Genomic DNA, 19545 nt, shown 5'->3' on the forward strand with positions numbered 1-19545 from the left:
TTATATTGAGACTACTAATTATGTACAGGTGCAGCTTTTCTTTTCTGCAGTTCATTTACAGATAACACTTTTGGTTGTGTTACTTTATTGTTTAGTAGCTTAAACATACTGCATGCACAGCACTGTATTGTTCAACCTTTTATGTTTCTGCTTCTCTTAATTTTCCATGTCCACATTTACTAATTTCATTTCTAAAACATGCGTTAGCTGGTCTCACCACTTCAGAAAATTCATTGCTACCCAGATCCAGCCTCTCGAGCTGTGTCAGTCTGTGGATGGACCTGAGAGGAAAGAATCCACTGATTAGTACAGGTTTGACATTTTGTACATAAATTTAAAATTGTACGCAACGAAGACCTCACAGCACACATTTAAAATTTTAAATACTTCATCTGAATTTGGACACAGTGAATTCTTATGCTGTGGAACTTCTGACAAACTTACTCAGTTTGTTAGAAGTTTTGAGCCCAAGCAAACCCCTGTACTGCGGTGACTTTAGCATGTAGCATACGTATACACCAGAATTTACTGTTTAGCGCAGGCAGAGAACATTTGGCAAGTTTTTCATAGGCACAACCCACATATTGAACTCTGCTCTTTAACCCACAGATGCATTTTCCTTACAAATGTGGATCCTTTAAAGGGGAAACTAGCAGGCTTTCCAGTCATATAAGATATATTTCCAAGACGCATTTTTACAACAAAGACATAATCAACTGAACACAAATTTCATTATCTTTTGTGATTAAGTTTAGCAATTGCATTGGTAGGGTAACCGGCATTAATATTACCACTTTTCACAAGATACTGTTACTGAAATCACTGTTAATCTGCAAGTGCTGTACAAGGTTATTGAGTCTAGAAGCAGTTTGTAGTGGAGCTGTCCTCTATGGTATGGTGAGGATAAAGTCAGCTACATAACATTAAACCGCAAACATTTAAAACAGTTATGAGTGACACACTGCTGTTATATCAGGCTTCGTCAGTATTTGAGAACACCTGCAGAGATAAATACAGTTTTTATCCGGTGATCTGGAAATGCAAGCGCACACTCAGGAACACATGAGACTAAATGTTTCTCTCGCTCTCTCTCTCACACACACACACAAACACACACACTTACACATATACTCAAAAACACATATGGCAGTTTGTCTCACTTTGGCATTGTTTTCAGGTGGTTCTCCCTCAGCTCCAGGATCCGTAGTTTGGAGAGTCTGAAAAGCCAGAAGGCACATGAAACTTAATTCAATGCAATAACAATCTATCGACCGCAACAGCTAATGCTTGGGAAGTTACATCAGGTCAAATAAGAGAAACAAGCCCCGTTTAATTTGGTACAAAACAGTGCCAAACCCATTTTGACACTGAAAGCATTACATATGATCAGCCCCCACTGGTATTCATCCATTCAGAGAATACCTGCAACATATAGATTTTCATATGCTCTAGCAAACAGTAGCACACTATGACCTGGATAAAATGCTAAAATGTATAGTGATGAGGTAAAGATGGATAACTGGTTAACTGGAAACAAATTCATTAGCAAACTGTGAAGGCTAATGAACCTGTATGTGCACAAAAATAGAGACTCTGTTCACCAAAGTACTTAATCACAAGCTATCAAAGACAGTCAGTTTACCTCCCAAAGTTAGCAGGCAGATACTCCAGGAAGGCATCGTTTAAAAAGAGCTGGGTCAGATTCAGGAGCTGCGTAAAACCATCTGGGAGTCTGGGAAAGAAAGACAGAAAGAAATTGTGCAAAACAAGAAAGATGAAAAAGGTGTGCGTCCTTGAACGGCCTCAGTGGAACAAGACACGGACAAAGTTCCCATAACAACCCCTGCAGAAACAGCTAACTGCTGTTAGCCTGCGGATGACTCATCTGCTGCGTGCACACGCTCCCTCACACACACACACTGACACACACAGACACACAAAGCATGGGAAACCTGCAGGATACTGTGTGGTTGACTCTAGTTTTGCTTCGTGGCATTAACACACCGATAAGAAAACAGCAATTACAAGTGTAACACCTGATGCTCAAAGTATAATGATAAACGACACCAGCGCTCTACTGAAATACTTACATCGTCTGCTGCAGGCCAATACTGATTCTACGGGATATGAATACAAGAGCATGGCTGTACAGGGTTTATGGATGCAGCCAATTATTATAAAATATTCAGCCTCTCTGGTGCTACATGAATATGAATATGTAAAAGCAGGGTGACCTGTAAAAGTGTGAAATGCTGCAATCAAACAAACTTGAAGCACGCTTTCCTTTCTTCAACTGAAATTTGCTTCCTAAATATAACCGAGCCAAAGTGAACGTCTTAGAGATGTTTGTTCTTATGATGATGCAGTCAGCGTTTTCACCGTGGTTGTTATCCAGAGGCTGCGTGCTTGGAGTAATTAGATGCACAATGTTCAATTTTTCAACCTAGCTTGTAAACATTAAGGTTGACAGCCATCAAACCAGAGACTGAAGTAATGTGTAACAGGTTCAGCTGTGCAGTAATGTGCAGAGTGTACAGTTTGTGTCTTACTTGGTGATGGGGTTGACACTGGCTTCCACCACAGACAAGCCTTTACAGCATTTTATATTGTCTGGAAACTCCTGGATTCCTGTTTGACAGGAAGAGAGTCATACATGATGTTTAGTTTCACAAAAGTCTGGACCACCTGGTTTTGTTTCTTCTTCTTCGTTGTGAAGTTTCGGTATTGCAATTATGAGGCTTCGTCCTGTTATTTTAAACCAGGGTTGTTTAGGCTGGATACCGTTTTTACTGATGTCTAGCTCTTTCAGGTTCACCAGGCTGGCGATGGTGGTGGGCAGGTTGGACAGGTCGTTATCTGGCATGCTCAGCTTCTTCAAGGCCTGGCAGTTGAAGAGTTGCTGTGGGAACACAAAGAGGGACGATAAAGGAATTATGATCTTGGCAGGGTGTAGAACGTCACCTGGAGGCATGAGGCACTTAATGTTTTTCGAAAAGCTAGGCCACTTTAGCAGCACTTGTCTATTAATAATGCAAATGTATGTCTTCCCAAAGGACAAAACACATTATAGATTGAAAGGAAAAGACATCTAGACAAATGTGCTCCTAAACAGAAAAATTATGCTAATAAGAAAATATATACAAAAATGAAAGAATTTGGGGGCATGTAAATGCGATAAATGCTCTAGGAATTCAGAAATACCCATGTAAAAAATATAACAAAGCAAATGGTCAAAACTAAAAGGTGATTCCGATATAGCAGATTCTAAATGAGCAGCAACACAATGGTTAAGAAAAAACGTATCTAGATAGCAAAACAGCTTCACTCAATCTTCACTCCCTGCATTTTAACAAAACTTTCAATCACTCTTTCTGCCTGCTAGAATCAATAACAGCTGCATTTAACATCCAGAGATAAGGCCAGAGTTTTAGGCCAAATAGTGAAGTATATGGGCTCAGCAAGAGTATTACTCTCAATGACCACGCTAAGCTAACCTTGACAGTTTTTCTACAGACTCACTATGGTATGAAACCAAAAGGTGTTTCTCTTCATAAATGTATCTGATTGTTATATAGCAACAATAAGCCAGCTGATAATAAGCCAGTAATTCAAGTTTTAGCTAATATCAATTTAAAAAATAAACATTGTGCTAGCTACAGTAGCTGGGTTATAATCCTCTTGCTTGCCAATATGGCTACTTTTATATGAATGTCATCAAAGTGGGAATATTTTTATTGCTTAAATATATCAATAGTAAAGCAACTGCAATATTACCGGTTTTGGTTGCTAAGTAAAAGCTATTATATCCTCCTGAGACCTAAGGAAACAAATATCTTTCAATGTCCTGCCTATTTGGAGCTAAAAGAGGCCACCTGAACACATGAGATATCACTGGAAAGGCCACAATGTCCTCTTCTGAGCGCAACATGACTTATTAGGGTAACTCAAATACGTCAAAAGATATAGACCAAAACCAAATGTCTATTAAAGAAGACATAAAAGAATAGGCTGGTTTTCAGGAAGATATGCTAACAGCTATTGTCAAGATAAAATGGAAAATTTGCATACCCTGAATTAATGTAGTCTCATATACAACACAGTCTCTCTAAACTTCTTCCCAAACTTATAGAAGAATTGAACATTGAATGTTCTTAGTGTAGTACTTGCACTTTTAGTTTTATGCAACATGACCCTCATGAATATACAGTAATTAGCCACACCAAAAAAAACCCAATAGCATACAAAGTGGATTAAACTAATAATCTTTTTATTTTGCAATGGCTTTTTGGAAACTTGGGTCCCTGGTCCCAAAAGGTTGATTCTGTTCATCTGGACGTAGCGTTTTCAATGCAAGAAATGTTTCGTCACTCATCCAAGTGACTTTTTCACTCTAAGCTGACTGCAGGTTTCTCCAGTCTTATAAACAGTACATTGCACAATAACTGAAACCAGCCCACTGAATGAACAATGGGCTGTGAGGTCAGATCATTAATATGCAAATTCTCATGACCATTGATGGACAACCACTGATCAAAGCCTACTGATCATTGATCAGTACTCATGGCCATTGATCCCACTGATCAATGGCCATGAGTACCATTCACAGAGAGTTGAGGAATGGCTGCAATCACAGCATTGTAAGATGGCAAAAATGTGCCCTCAGTCCCCCTCCTCGATTCAGAGATGGTCTTTCCCTTTTCACGTAAATGGCCTCCTTGACGCCCCGTTCAAACCAGCGTTCCTCCCTGTCCAGGATGTGAACATCCTCATCCTTGAAAGAGTGTCCACTGGCCTGTAGGTGTAAATAGGCTGCAGAGTCCTGGCCTGACGAGTTTGGTCTTCTGTGTTGTGCCATCCGCTTTGCCAGAGGTTGTTTGGTTTCCCTGATGTATAAATCCTGGCAATCCTCCTGGCACTTAATAGCGTACATTATGTTACTCTGTTTGTGTCGGGGGACCTGATCCTTGGGGTGGACCAATTTTTGGTGCAGCGTTTTTTTTTGGGGTGTAAAAGCCACAGAGACACAGTGTTTAGAAAAAATGTGTCTCAACTGCTCCGATACTCCTGACACGTATGGGATCACTAAGGGTTTTCGCTTAGGCAGCAGTTGTCCTTCTCTTCTGGATCAGCTGGAACTTTCTTTAGGTGCCTTCCCAGCTTTGACAAATGTCCAGCTGGGATAACCACATTTACTCAGGGCCTTCTTGATGTGATGTGTTCTATGCTACTTTAAAAAGTACTAGCTAGCTGTAGTATATTTTGTTGCAAACCCTCAAAACATTTGAAGAGGCAGCAGCCTCTTTCCTGCAGATCAATGTGCAAGTTTTTGGGCTGTGGGAGGTACCTAGAAAGGAACTACGGCAGCACGGGCTCCACACAGAAATAACCCTGACCACATCTAAAACCACTTCTTGCTACGTAGTGAAAGTGCTAACAACTGCACTACCGTGCCACTGTTCCCAGATCCAAACTTGATCAAACATCTGGGCTTATTCAGGATCCAAAGACTCTGCTGCCATCACTTGTAGACCAACGTCAAGTGACACATCTATGGTTTCCTTGTCCATGCCCAGACATATCAAAGCTATTTTGGAGGCATGTTGGGGGAAGAACTGACACAATCTTAAGTAGGTGATTTTAATTCTGAAGATCATATATATTTTGGTTATTTTATTGACCAGGCAATATGTCACCTTCATTAATTCTAGGACATTCTCTTCAGTAAAAAGTACAGCACATAAGCCACAGCATATATATTCTAAAATGGACAGATCTGCTCTGTGTGGAGAGGTCACAGCAGGCCACTGTAACAGAGCCTTCTAAACACTCACACACATGTAGAAGCTGCCCAACTCACTCACATTGGAGCCAGTGACTTAATATGCATTGCTGGCACAGACATACATTGTCAAGACTGAGCAGAATTTTTTTGTGCAAGTTAAATGCGAGGTCGCACATCTCATCTCATACATCCTTATTAGACTGTCTCCATTCACGCAGGCTATATTTAGAAATCTAATTCAACATCTTTGTCATTTAAACCAGGCCAGGATATCCATAAAATGCGACGGCCCTTTAATAAGCAGCACCTGTAATTCTCCTTGAAATTTTAGAAGGGCGTTCTGCATCAGCAGTCCCCACGTGGGCTGCTTCTGTGCAGCTCCCAGTGTGAACTCATGGATATTAATGTATCAATATTGCCCAGTAAGGGTATCGCCACAAAATAGTGAGAGGGCATTTTAAGTTAGCATCAGTGTTTCACATCCGAAATCCAAATTCGAAAAAATCATAAACAAAGCAACAAGACTAATGGTCAGCATCGCATACACAACTGTACAAAAAAGGTGCAGAACTAGCTCAATAAACCTGAGTGGGTCAAGTGAAAAGGCAGTTTTTGATCCCTAATTGTTACTCAGGGTACCAGTGGATGAACAGCTTTTAATTGTGAATTTGATAAACTGTCAGAAAAAACAGATTTTAGTTTAGTAGTAGAAGCTTAATAGTAGAAGAAGAAATTTTAAAAAGGCATAAGGATTAGTAAACCCCCCAAAAGAGGTCAGTAAAAGGAAGAAGAGTTATATCAGGAAAAAATTTACATATGACTCAGGGGTACCTTGGGTAATTCCTCAATCTGGTTGGCATCTAGATAGAGCTCCTCCAGAGTTCTCTCAAAGCTGAAGATTTCCTTGGGGACCTGCTGCAGGCTGCAGTGGGAGTAGTCCAACACTGAGATCACTTCCTCTTCACCACGGAAACAACGGCACGGCACCAGCCGGCCAATCAGCTTCCGTTTAGTGGTCATTTCCAGACACTGCACTGAAATGGCGAGAAAAGGAGAGAACAGACATGATGTTAGAGGCCTTTAAGGTTCAGCAGCTCGTGATTTTAACAGGCTTGTTGTACCGGTTTCTTATTAATTATATTATTTTTAATTTGTAGATATTCTATATGTAATTTAAACGGTTTTCTCTTTGTTTTGTATCTGTAGAACTTTGGCCAACACTGTTGGATGTAAAGTGCGTCATAAATAAAGATGCTATGCTATGCTACCTGATGGAGTTCTTCTGTGTAGAACCTTGTCAGTCTGATAGCATCATTAACAGTATATGGGCAGACTAGCGTACTAAAAGACAGGCTCTGATATAAGAAACTAGTTATACAAAGTGTTTCCATAGTGAAAAAATCGTGAGTGGGATTTTCTATAAAACGTGGGAAACAAATTCTAAAAACTATGTGATAAAAAATGTGAGTTGCATTCATTCACAGTGACAGATTTTGCATCTTTTGATGAGTAATGAAATAAATAAATGCACAAAGAAACATTTTCACAAGCCACCTACTGCAAAATTATTCATACTGTGCAGAAGGAAAAAATGTGCTCATTTGAATCTCAAGGTGCAAAAAACAATGTGTTAAACACAGTGGGATCAGATATAGGAGCTTTTCATTGTACAAATATCACCTACAAGCCTTGCATAGACTGGAGGACTGTTCATCCTATGCATCGTGAGCCCTCCACAGCCTTGCAGAGGATGAGAAACCAGTGGTGACCAAACGGTTTGCTGAGTCACGTTAGTGTGTCTTGGGATTTTGTAGCAATCATGCATTATTACTGCAATATAATTTTTAATGAATTACTGACTTGTTCTATCTGTAGGCACTCTGTAGTTCCTCATAAATACAGAAGCAAGCTGTCAAAAGTAATCAAGCCTGCTCAGACTTGATCCCACCAAATGGTGGTAATTTATACAGTGTGACACATCAAAGCCCCAATTCATGACAAGAAGAATGATAAAATATGTGACACAAAAATTTGATCACTTCCTGTTTTTTGAGAAAACTGCAACTAACAACACTTTGATCCCCACCAAAAACCACCTGAGGAAAAACGAGAACAGTATCAGCAGAAACTACTAAGCTTCAATAGCTTCAGTCAAGTCTGGGGTGACAAGAGTTCCTCGGTCCAAATTCATCATCAAGCTTAGTTAGCTAACAGTAACAAGCATGAAAAGAAACTAGCATTCCTTTGAGGCTGAAACGGAAAACGTTTGACGGACTGTGTAAAAGTCTCATAAATGGTGAGGCAAGTCCGTATTGGTGTTTTTTGCTACAGAAAAAATAATGCAAGTGTACCAGATGATAACAGATGCTGCAAATACACATAGCACCCTCATCTGACCATGGAATGAAGGGAAGATATTGACTGATAAAGAGAGAGGGGTGAGCAACCTTTACTTTCAACAGAGTAATTTTTGCCCTTCTCAACCTTCAAATCAATGCAAAGCCAGTGAAGGGAATTAGATACTAGCTTAGGCTTCAAATGCTGTAGTTCAATTTAATTCAGTTTCATTTATACAGTGACAAATCACAACAACAGCGCTTCATAATGTAAGGTAGACCCTACAGTAATAAATACAGAGAAAACTCCAACAATCATATGACCCCCTAAGAGCAAGCACTTTGGCGACAGTGGGACGTAAAAACTCCCTTTTAACAGGAAGAAACCTCCAGCAGAACCAGGCTCAGGGAGGGGCGGGGCCATCTGCAGTGACCGATTGGGGTGAGAGAAGGAAGACAGGATAAAGACATGCCGTGGAAGAGAGCCAGAGAATAATAACAACTATGATTCAGTGCAGAGAGGTCTATTAACACATAGTGAGTTAGAAAGGTGACTAAAGAGGAAATACTCAATGCATCATGGGATTCCCCTAGCAGTCTACACCTACTGCAGCATAACTAAGAGAGTTATGCTGCATTAGTTATGCTGGGCTTAAGGGCCTAATCCTAAAGGTAGAGATAGGTTCTGCCAGACACAGGATGTGTGTGGCATGGTTCATGGTTTTTCTATAAAAATACTGGACACAAAACATTTTTTTTACTTGTGAAAACATAAACAATATCAGATTTTGTCATCTATTCATAATTTGGTTAGTGGTTTACAACATTAATAATAAGATAAGATAATCTTGATGTCCAAAATTAGTGAGTTGATCCTTTTAAATCTAAACCACAGTTCAAAATCGGCATACAAAGTATTTTAATCTGCACGTACCAAATCGTTCTGTTGGTTCGAGCCTCTCTGTGTGGTGTCAAGTTTGAACGTTCTCCTCATCCTGACTCTTAATTAAGTTTGTGTAAATGTGAGTGTGGCTGACTGACAGCCCTGTGAGAGACAAAAACAAAGTAGTCTACCAAAAAATATGAACGCAGTGACCTAAAATTGCTGAATGATTATTTGAGCTGTTTTCTTACACTGAATTTGAATGAACTACTGCTGTACTCAGATTTGAGTCCATGGTCAAGTACAGGAATCAGTGCCCACATCCTTTTGAAATAGACCGACTCTGAGCTAGATCAGACATGGACACTGCTAAAGGTTTGCTCTCACAGTAAAATTAAACTAATGTGGGTATTTGGGTGGATTATCCACACTAAGTGTCCCCCGTCCAACCAAACCAAAACTGCAGGTGAAGTCGTATTATAAGTGACTTATAAAGAACGATATCATTTACACTAGCACCACATTTTTGTGAAGTGAGACATATTAACTTCACGTAAACTTTGACATTTTTGCATAGATTAAGGAATGTGGATTTTCCTGCTGTGGATAGGAGAAAAAAACTGCACCAATGTAAAAGGCCATGTGTACGGTGGCCCTGTGAGTTCAAATGCACTGAAACTGCAGCAAATAGAAAAAGGCTGCAAAAACAACAGAAGAACAGAAAAAAATAATGCAGTAAAAGTTCACAAAGAAAAACGAGAGAAGTGTTTTGGGGAGACAAAACAGCTGCAGAAGTGACAAGCTAACAGAAAACGGCTAAAAGCAAACAAATGTTTACAATATTATATGAATTATGTGATTAAAACACACATTACCTTGCATCTTTTTCTGAATCCTTTTCAAGTATGTCTCAGTACAATCTTTTACCTGTTTTGGTTTCTGTCACTTCCACAACTTTTCCATCTTACCTAAAAATCCGTCAGTTGTGTTTTGTGAGGGGTTTTTTTTTCAACTTTTATTCAGACCTTTATGTTTTGTTTTTGTTTTGTGTTTTAATTCAACTGCGGCCACTGTACATATTGGATACGTGAAGATTGTTCCAAGATAGAGAAAAATGTGAAATTATACTTTAGGTCACAGGTGTTGAAGGACCCACATTAGTTTAAAAGCTTCACATGACTGTCAGGCAGATGTAAAACTCACATGGCAGATGGGTATCACAGTGATCCCCCGCCAACCAGCAGTTACCCAGTTCACAGCAGGCTGAGGCTCGGCTCGCTTTGACACACACACACACACACACACACACACACACACACACACACACACACACACACACACACACACACACACACACACACACACGGTCTTTTCAAACAACAAGCCAGAGCCATATAATTAGACCGAATCCTTTGTAATTCTGCGACAACATCGCTCCATTACACAACTCCATTTAAAAAGCTTGTGGCTGAATGGCATAAGTAGGCTAACCATGGTTATTAAAGTCCTTGAGTGAGGACTCATCATTCAGCTTTATCATTGCAAACCCACTCGCTTGCTGCGCTCAATCTATTGACAAATAAAGACATTTTAACGCCAGCCCTTTCAAACGGAACAAAGAGCGAGTTTTCAGTGATTGGACTTCAATTTCCTGCTTGATCTTCAACTGCCATCGAGCACAACAGCAACTGGATGCGATGAGGAGCTGCACAGCGGCATGAAAAGAAAGAGATGAGGAAACTAAAGAGAGAACGTGAAAATAAGAAGGTGTAGAGAGCAGTGAGAGGAACACCAGGAGGCTCAGAGATAAGACCTGCAGCTTTATCTGGCTATAAACACACACATGTCCAGCTGCACAGTGAGACCAGATGAATTCAGACGATAGAGAGAGTAATCTTGAACATTGCGAGTACACTGTGTTATCTGCTCTAGCTTTTTGCAAGCCACTGAAATCAGATAAAAAGGTCGCAGATCCTGCAGGACTGTTTATCTAAAAGGACTGGACCATTAAAATCAATGCATCCTTATCCACAGTCATGCTCAGTGCAGGTGTAATGAGGCCAGCTGACATTTACTGTTTGCCTATTCTATGTGTAAACCCGGCAGTCAGTGCTTCTCACGATGCTGTTTGGCGGCGGCTTGTCTGTGTATTACTTTTACCGCAGATACTCGGCCACTTCAGTAGTTACACCTGCCTTAATTATTTGTGAAATAGATTCAATAAGATGCTTGAAACATTCCTCAATGATCTTTGTCCATGTTGATATGATAGCATGTCATATTTGCTGCAGATTTATCAGCTGCACATGCACAGTGTGAATATGCTGTTACACCACATCCCAAACGTGCTCTACTGGCTTAAAATCAGGGCCATCTGAGGCCATTTGAGTCTAAACTGAGTTTTAAAGCAAATAGCGTGGATACTATTAAGAAAGTGTAAAAAGTTTTAACCTAATGTTTTCTTATATATTTTTTAAATATATAACTAACTACGTCACTTTGGAGACTTTGAAGAAATTGATGTGTTAATTACACTACTGTGACATAAACTGTATAATCAATATAATCATGATGTACACTGCATATTATGGAATATTAATGCTACATCTCTCCTAGATATGAGAACTGTAAACCATGCTAACATCAGATGTCTACCTTTTATTGAAAGTAGTACAGTGCAGTTCTGCGCGGCACTATTCAGTTCAATTCAATTCAGTTTTACTTATAGTGCTAAATCAAAACAACTGCTTTAAGGTGCTTTATATTGTAAGGTAAAGATCCTATAACAATACAAAGAAAACAAGAAAACCCAAGCAATAATATGATCCCCTTTGAGCATGCACTTTGGCGACAGTGGGGAGGAAAACCTTCCTTTAAACAGGAAAAAAACCTCTGCAGGAAGCAGGCTCAGGGAGGGGCAGCAACCTGTCGTGACTGGTTGGGATAAGGGGAGGAAAACAGGTCAAAGACATGCTGAAAAAAGCCAGAGGTGAATAATAACTACTGATTAAATGCAGAGTGGTGTATAAACATATAGCGAGTGAAAAAGAAACACTCAGTGCATGATGGGAAGCCCCAAGCAGCCCAGACCTATTGCAGTGTAACTAAGGGAGGATTCAGGGTCACCTGATCCAACCCTAACTACCAAATAAACTACCAAAAAGACTCTCTATCAAATATATTAAAGCAAACACATACAGATGTATTGCTTTGCTTTTTTTCATAGCTACACAACTACACTGATGTGATCCGTATTTCCTGATTTCTAAGAAAGGGCCTGACTTGGAAACAATGTGCCCTCTGGTCATCCGCTTTATAATTAAGTTCCCCAATCAAACCACAACCATTTTGGCTGGGACTTAACATTGCTGTCCCAACAGCATTTGCTCAGAAACATTTAATGTTAACAGTATCCGGGCCTGGAGCAAACTACACCTGCTCTTTACAATCTTTATTAGATTCTCTGCAATATAAAGATGCCTAAACAAAGAGGTAACACACCACATGTGTCCACGCTCAGCTTGCTAGTGTGGCTGTCTGAGCACAGGCGGCAGAAGTCAGCTGACACACTCCATCGTGGTTACACAGCACTAAGGATCTTCTCAGTGGCTGAGTAAGAAGGCAAGCGGACTGCTTGTTGGGCTTAAAAATACATAATTAGCAAACATGCAAAATCAGTTTCAGTGTCTACAGCATCCTCGAATCATTAAGCCAGATGGCCCAGTATAATGTTCCAGACAAACCAGTAACACTAACCACAGGTGACGTGACCCACAAATCAGAGTTTGTTAAAACTCATTTTCCGTCTATAACGTGCCTTTTTTGACTCTGGAGGTTTGGCTTTAGTTATCGTTATTCATTGTGTGTGTGTGTGTGTGTGTGTGTGTGTGTGTGTGTGTGTGTGTGTGATCCATCACACATAAACAAAAACATTTGTTTTCCTGACTGAGGTGACTTTGAGTAATTACAGAACTCACTAAAAGGAGCACAGAAAAATAACTTTTGTCTTGAAAACGTGCAAAATATGAGCTCGCCGTCTGCTAAGAAATCTGTTTCTATAAGCTACTGATAGTGCAGCTGCCTGCTCTGCCCTCACGGTTATGGATGTAACAGCTTAATTTACAAAGACAGAGTAGACTAAAAATAACAGCTTTTTGTCAACGGAGCGGAGAGGGAACGAGAGAGAGGAGCTGATGTCGCCCAGGCAAGTATTAACAACAGCAGGGTGACAAATAGCAAATATGGGTGTGGGTATGTGTCTGTTGAGGGGGGGTGTTTACATGGGCAGCAGTGAGAGACTTTTGTGGGCAGTCACCTTCATGACACAGACACCTGCACAGACTGATTATCTGAAGTTCATGAGGAAAAGAAGAGGGAGCTGTGCTGCCACTGTTCACAACAGATATCACACCAAAAGACAAATAACAAGGATGAAGACCGCTCTGTATGACCCATATATCAATATAACAGTGCAAAGGACTTGGCCACGTGGCCATTCATGGATGCAGTGAAATATTTTAGTCATCGTTAGGTTTTGTCTTTATTTCTAACACACTGATCACCTCTGCTAGAGTGAATGTAAAGGGGGTGCCAAAGTGTGTCCAGTCCTGCCCAGACATCCAGATAGCATGCAGCACAAAAAAAAAGAAAAAAAAAAGAAATACAATTTGGATGGGAGTCAGAATGAGCCAGTACCAATAGGATGAAACAAGGAAGTGAGCGTGGTTGGCTGTGTTGGCTCTTGCTGCTGCTATGGAAACAGCATGACGGAGCAGACTGACTCTGCAGAGGCAATGCTTCATGTGCAAGTGCAAGCCCCCCCCCCCCACACACATTTAAATAGGTTTGGTAATCATCATAATAATTATGACATAAAACAGAAAACAAAGATGTAGTGAGAAGTTTTACAAGAACTGCTACTGTAACATACACCCGCCCACATGTGCACACGCACAGACTTAAGCACCTCCACACATGTACACTTTTACACACCAGCAGCGGGTGAAAAAGAAGAAGACTGTGATGAAGAAGTATTAACGCCACACTGCACGCTGTTAAAAATACTCGAGAGAGAGCCAAAAATCCAACTCAGAAGAAAGTAAAAATGCAGCAGTATTGGTAAAAACGTGCAGACTTCATTATGTGAAAAGGTCCTTACAGTTTATCAAGGGCTATAGTTAGTGCTGGATCGGATGACCTTGTATCCTCCCTTAGTTATGCTGCTATAAGCCTAGGCTGCTGAGGGCTTCCCATGATGCACTGAGTGTTTCTTTTCTTCATTCATCTCTTTATACTCTCTGTGTGTTTAATACTCTGCTCTGCATTTAATTATTAGTTGTTATTAATCTCTGGCTCTCTTCCACAGTGTGTCTTTTGTCCTGCCTCCCTCCCCTCACCGTCAATGCCCACACTGAAATGATCAGGTGTTTGTTAATAAAAAAAATACATAATTGTTTTTCTGCTAAATATACTGTACTGACTGACCAGGCTTTTCCATCAATAATTTTTTTTTTTTCATTCCTGACGGCACGAGCACGTTCCAAGATGACAGATGACAGAATTCATTGGCTCAGGGATCACCAGAGACCTGACCTTAGACCCACTGAGAATCTTCTGGATGTGCTGCAGAAGACTTTAGCAGTCTGACTGCCCCATCATAGTTACAAGATCTTATTGAAAAAATATTTAAATAAACTTAGTAAATATCTCGAATCAATTCCACAGCGAGTGTGTAGTGCCTATAAAACTAAAGGCAGTCCGAGAAAATATTAGTGTGGGACTTTTTGTTTTTTGGCTGTGCAGTGTACATATACAGTAAGCACTGGGAACACACCAAGCAACTTAAGAAATATTTCTTCACATAACCTTTTCACAGAGTCACAAAAACTACTTTTGACCCCCCTTTATTGTCTACTAATAAGTCAAAACAAACCATCTTTAACGTTGGTCCCAACTACACATATTTAACTGAATTGCAGGACACTTTGCTGAAATGTCACACAAAACTCAACTGCACTGTCTGAGCTGGTAAAAATATTTCCTTTTAAAATTATATAGCTTCATAAAATGTTCAAGCAAACTCTGCTTTAGCTCGGCAATCCCCCAGCTTTTTACCACAGCTAGCGAGCGATCGGCAGTTCTCCTGAATTTCCCCTCGAGCGGTCGCTTTCCTCCTCCCTCTGCTCTTCATTCAAGCTTGTGTGTTTGTGAATATCTGTGCATGTCCTCCAGCACCTCAAGAGGGTGAATTCCCCTAGGGGTGCCATGACAGCCATCGCTTCACGTGCAGCCTCACTGTCGCCACGGTAACCGCTGCCATAGAGACCGTCTCCCAGGAGCTGGGTGTATTTTTACTCGTTCTCCTGCTCTCTCTGTCTCTCTCTGTGTCATAAAACAGAACATGCTGCACTCGGTGGGCGAGCGCTCCACATTCTGCGACGCTTAATGTAGACTCAGATATGTCAGACACTTTTATAGCACCTGAATAAGAGCCCGAGAACAGCTCCATGCCACCGCTTCGTGTTTCCTTTTCTGTTTCTCGCAAAAGGTGGGAGAGCTGCGCTCTGTGGATATCGCCCCAGGGTTTCTGCACTCGCTCACAACAGTCGCACGCTATCGCGGACGAGCACATGTGAAACACACACACACACACACACACACACACATACAAATCAGTGACACAAACAGTCATGCATGCTGACTCATTTACTTGTGTCAGTGACGGTGAGAGGACACGGAAGATCCTGTTTCACATCCTAGTGCTCCACATTGTCAAGCAAATCCCTGAGTGTGAGTGTGTGTGTGCATGTGGGAGGCAGTTAGTTATCTAGCGGCCAAGAACAGCTTGTTCTGCCACTTTCTGTGTTTTGTTGGTTTTTTGTTTTTTTTTTACATTTACTAAACATTAAATAAGCACTTTGGGCAGTTACCTGTACTACCACCACATGAAAATACTCACACACACACACACACACACACACACACACACACACACACACACACACGTAGATTTCAATTGTGCTTGAGTCTCTGATCATCAGAGAACATCATTTTAAGATGTTCTGTTTGAAAAGTCCTATAGAAATATGCTGTCATCCCACATACGTACACTGGAATAGTGAAAAGTTATATAAGTATGAGGCACAGGTTTATCATTGGAGGACCGATTTTGATAGTAGATATTAAGCTTTTTAGACAAATCCACAGTCTGGGATAACAAGGCATCTGGCTGCAAAAAAGGCTTGAAAGACAGTCGTCATAAAAAAGTGAGTCTGAACGATGCGTCATCACTGAGTGGATTTTGCCTCCGCTTGCTTTTGTGGAACTTTTGTGCACAATCAAACCGTTCACCCTTCAGCGTGGCCGGACAACCGGCACTGAATGAGGCATTAACCAGTAGGAGGAGGAGGCTACCCGTATCAGCTGCTGCTTGACTGTCAGACTGTCCTGTGCTGCTCCACAACCTTTAACATTTCAACACACAAATAAACTTTGCAGTGATGACAAACGCCCTGATCCTCTGATATTTTCTTACATATTAAAATGTGGAGAAACTCATTCGTGATGTTGTCTGTTGCACAATGTCTTCTCATCATATCAGACCCCCCAAACAATTTGTTTGGTTATTTACTGCATAAGTTCATGTGGGAAAAATATAATGAAAAAAATGTAAAGAGACTGATTGATAAGTACCGGATGAATATTATAAATAGCAAACCAGCAAAGTCTGGAAGAATAATCTGATGGAAAAAAAAACCCCAGAAAAAAACTGGGGTATTGTCTCAGTTGGCAATAATCACAAAACATAAGTATCACAGAAAATATATCAAATTGGAAACAATTTCTTGTCATCTGCAACTTCAAAAGTTAAGATCTGGTTAAGGTTCGGTAGCTTGACTTAACCAGATATCCCACACAACGTTCAGGGCTGCTTTCAAAGTTAATGTTAAAGACCTTAAAAGGCATTAAAGACAGCGGATAGGCTGATCCATGATATGTATCTGAGCAATTAAAAAAAAATTGTTATCTTGTTTTGGAATAGAAAAACTGTACGACTGATATAGAAAAAATGAAGGACTTTATTGCTCTTTTTTGGCATCACAGGTCAAAGCTGTTTGTCTAAAGTTATAAAGTCATACCTGTTAGGAATAAAATGATTAAGTAAAGCTGTTTTTTGTGATTATTATATACACATTGTCTTTGCACTCATTAAGAGTTGGCACTCCGTGTAATTAGGGTCAAAAGGATCAATTCAGTGCTATGATTGAATTGAATTATTAAGGCTGACATGTTGAGCTGCAGAGGGATTTTGCAAACATGCTTACACATCATAACTAGTTAAAGTCAGGGTGATATTTTTCTGGGCCAAGAGAGTCTGAACAGAATGTCCCGGACTTAGATAATAGGTAGAAAACAACAGGCTAAGAATTGCTAGCTGATATTAATACAGCAAGGTTAGGCTAGGGAGGTGTCTTTTTCCAGGAAAGGAGCAGATGCAGACGAGGTCAGACAGGAGGCAGAAGGACCGCCATGTCATTTCCCATGATAATTCTTGTTTTTGTTGTGGTATAAAACTGTATTGCCAGCTTATTGTGCCATCCTTTTTGTGAAGCAGACCGCTGGTTCACATCGAGGTCCAGCGCGCTGTAACTTGTAATTTCAACTGCTGAAATGAATTCAGTGTTTTAAAAGGTAGTCATTCTCCTGTACTTCCTTAAAGAAAGAAAATGCAAATCTTTAACATTTTATTTGATTTTAGATGATGCATAATAGCTCACATGAGAGGCGTGTAGCAGGTGAAGGAGATGAGACAGGAGCTCTTTTAAATTATCTCGAGTTACTCGAGTACTGCCGTTCGTTTGTGTGTTTGTTTGTTTTTTCACATTTTTGACATTCTGAATGTGTGACATCCTGGTTTTTATGTTAATGGCAACATCGACATACAAGACTGATGTAGGATTTTCAAGTCAATGCCAATATCTGGTGATTTAAAAAAAATCCAATATTCTGATATAATTCCCAATTTTAGTCTTTTTTCTTTAGATACAAAAACTCAAAAAGATTTCCCTAAAATTTGTTACATTTATTTATTTATTTGTTTACACACTGCCCACTGTGTTTGTCCTTCCAAACAGGTGCATTGCCAACAAGGAAACTGAGAGTGCCCTCTTGTGGACGAATTATGCAACATCAACACACCGCCATCTCTTCTTTACAGTTTTAAGATTTATTTACTGGCTATTATAAATTTGAAAAAATATCAGTCTGCTAATACACTGATCAGTGGCTAAAAGGTCAGAATTACCTCTGGTTACCTCTGGAAGTTTTATAATGCTCATAGGAATTAAAGTCTCACTTAATTTAGTGAGACGTTAATTAATTAATTAAATTATGAATTCATCTTTCATAAGCGTAGACAAAACAGTGGTAATATTTATTGAAGATCACTAATAACAGGGTTTACTGAATAGTTAGTAGCTTTTTTTGGAGATCACATTTAATTTAATTGTCTATTTTAGTTAGGCGCAGTGTGAAGGTTTTGTAAATTTCTGAAATTGTGTGGGTTAGTTTTATTCCCGCCTCATATTTCCCTAGCTTTAGGTTGATTTAAGTGAAAAAACAGATACAAATAAAATATTTTACCTCACTTTTCCCCCAAACCATCCCCAGTTCTCACCGTTTCATTCCATCCCGTCGCTCCCATCCCTAAAAAGCCTTGCTGTCAGGGAAACATTTATCTATGCTCTAACAAATGGTTTGCATTTTTCTGAAGAGGACAAAGCGTCGAGGAATCACAACACGGTCTTGATGAATCACAGTCTGGGCGTTTTCACACTCTCAGCCAGTCCAATCTGCCTGCCACTGTGGCTCCAGGTGGCACGTCTGTAAAACCCAACGACCCTTGCATCACTCACACTAAAAATAACAATCAGCTGACACAAAAAAGCCGAGAACAGCTGACAATTCACCTGCACCCGAAATGTGACAATCAATTATGCTCAGATGCATGAATGAACAAATATACAAACACGCCAAATGAGTCAAAGCGCAGTTACCGAAACCACAGAGTGACCTGAAAAAGATGTTTATGACTCTCACTGTGTACACAGAAAAACTTTAGGACGTGACTGCCTTCAGTGACAAGTACCCACAAATGACAGACTGAAAGTTAGACAGACAAACAGTGGGATTTATAAATAGTTTGCAATAAAGACAGATAAACAAGCAGCCAGACAGAAAAGGGCTGCGTGACAGGCAGTCAGGGAGAATCATGCTGTCAGATATGAACGTATCCGAGCTACTGCAGGGATTCTATCATGTACACTGTTTTCATATGGCGGCTAATAGATCTTTTTATTAATTAGCTGCTCAACAGGAATGCTTGGCAATTTTAAAAAGTCAGCCAAGAATAGCACATGACTCTGTTAGTTTGGGGCAATATATGCGACGCATCCTGGCCTGCAACAAACCCTGGTGGCAACTATTGACATTTTATCGACAGCGTCGGCGTCGAAGAGAAGTGTGCTCGTGTTTCCACAGCCTTT

The 19545-nt window shown here is 40.2% G+C and overlaps 1 protein-coding gene across 14 annotated transcripts in view; it reads right to left on the reverse strand.

Annotated features, from left to right (window-relative positions):
• The window catches only part of lrrc7 (leucine rich repeat containing 7), a 133135-nt gene that overhangs the window by 40625 nt on the left and 72965 nt on the right, over positions 1 to 19545 (reverse strand). For all 14 annotated transcript variants that reach the window (XM_084910714.1, XM_084910709.1, XM_084910712.1 and 11 more), the window contains 6 exons: positions 6614 to 6816; positions 2782 to 2899; positions 2550 to 2628; positions 1643 to 1732; positions 1161 to 1217; positions 218 to 281 (listed from right to left, as the gene is read on the reverse strand). In XM_084910714.1, coding sequence (XP_084766840.1) covers positions 218 to 281; positions 1161 to 1217; positions 1643 to 1732; positions 2550 to 2628; positions 2782 to 2899; positions 6614 to 6802 — 597 coding nt within the window. In that variant the 5' untranslated portion in view covers positions 6803 to 6816. The remainder of the gene's footprint in view (positions 1 to 217; positions 282 to 1160; positions 1218 to 1642; positions 1733 to 2549; positions 2629 to 2781; positions 2900 to 6613; positions 6817 to 19545) is intronic.

Source organism: Perissodus microlepis, chromosome 17 (assembly GCF_051167445.1).
Source record: "Perissodus microlepis isolate ML-2025 ecotype Zambia chromosome 17, ASM5116744v1, whole genome shotgun sequence".
NCBI classification, from domain to species: domain Eukaryota; kingdom Metazoa; phylum Chordata; class Actinopteri; order Cichliformes; family Cichlidae; genus Perissodus; species Perissodus microlepis.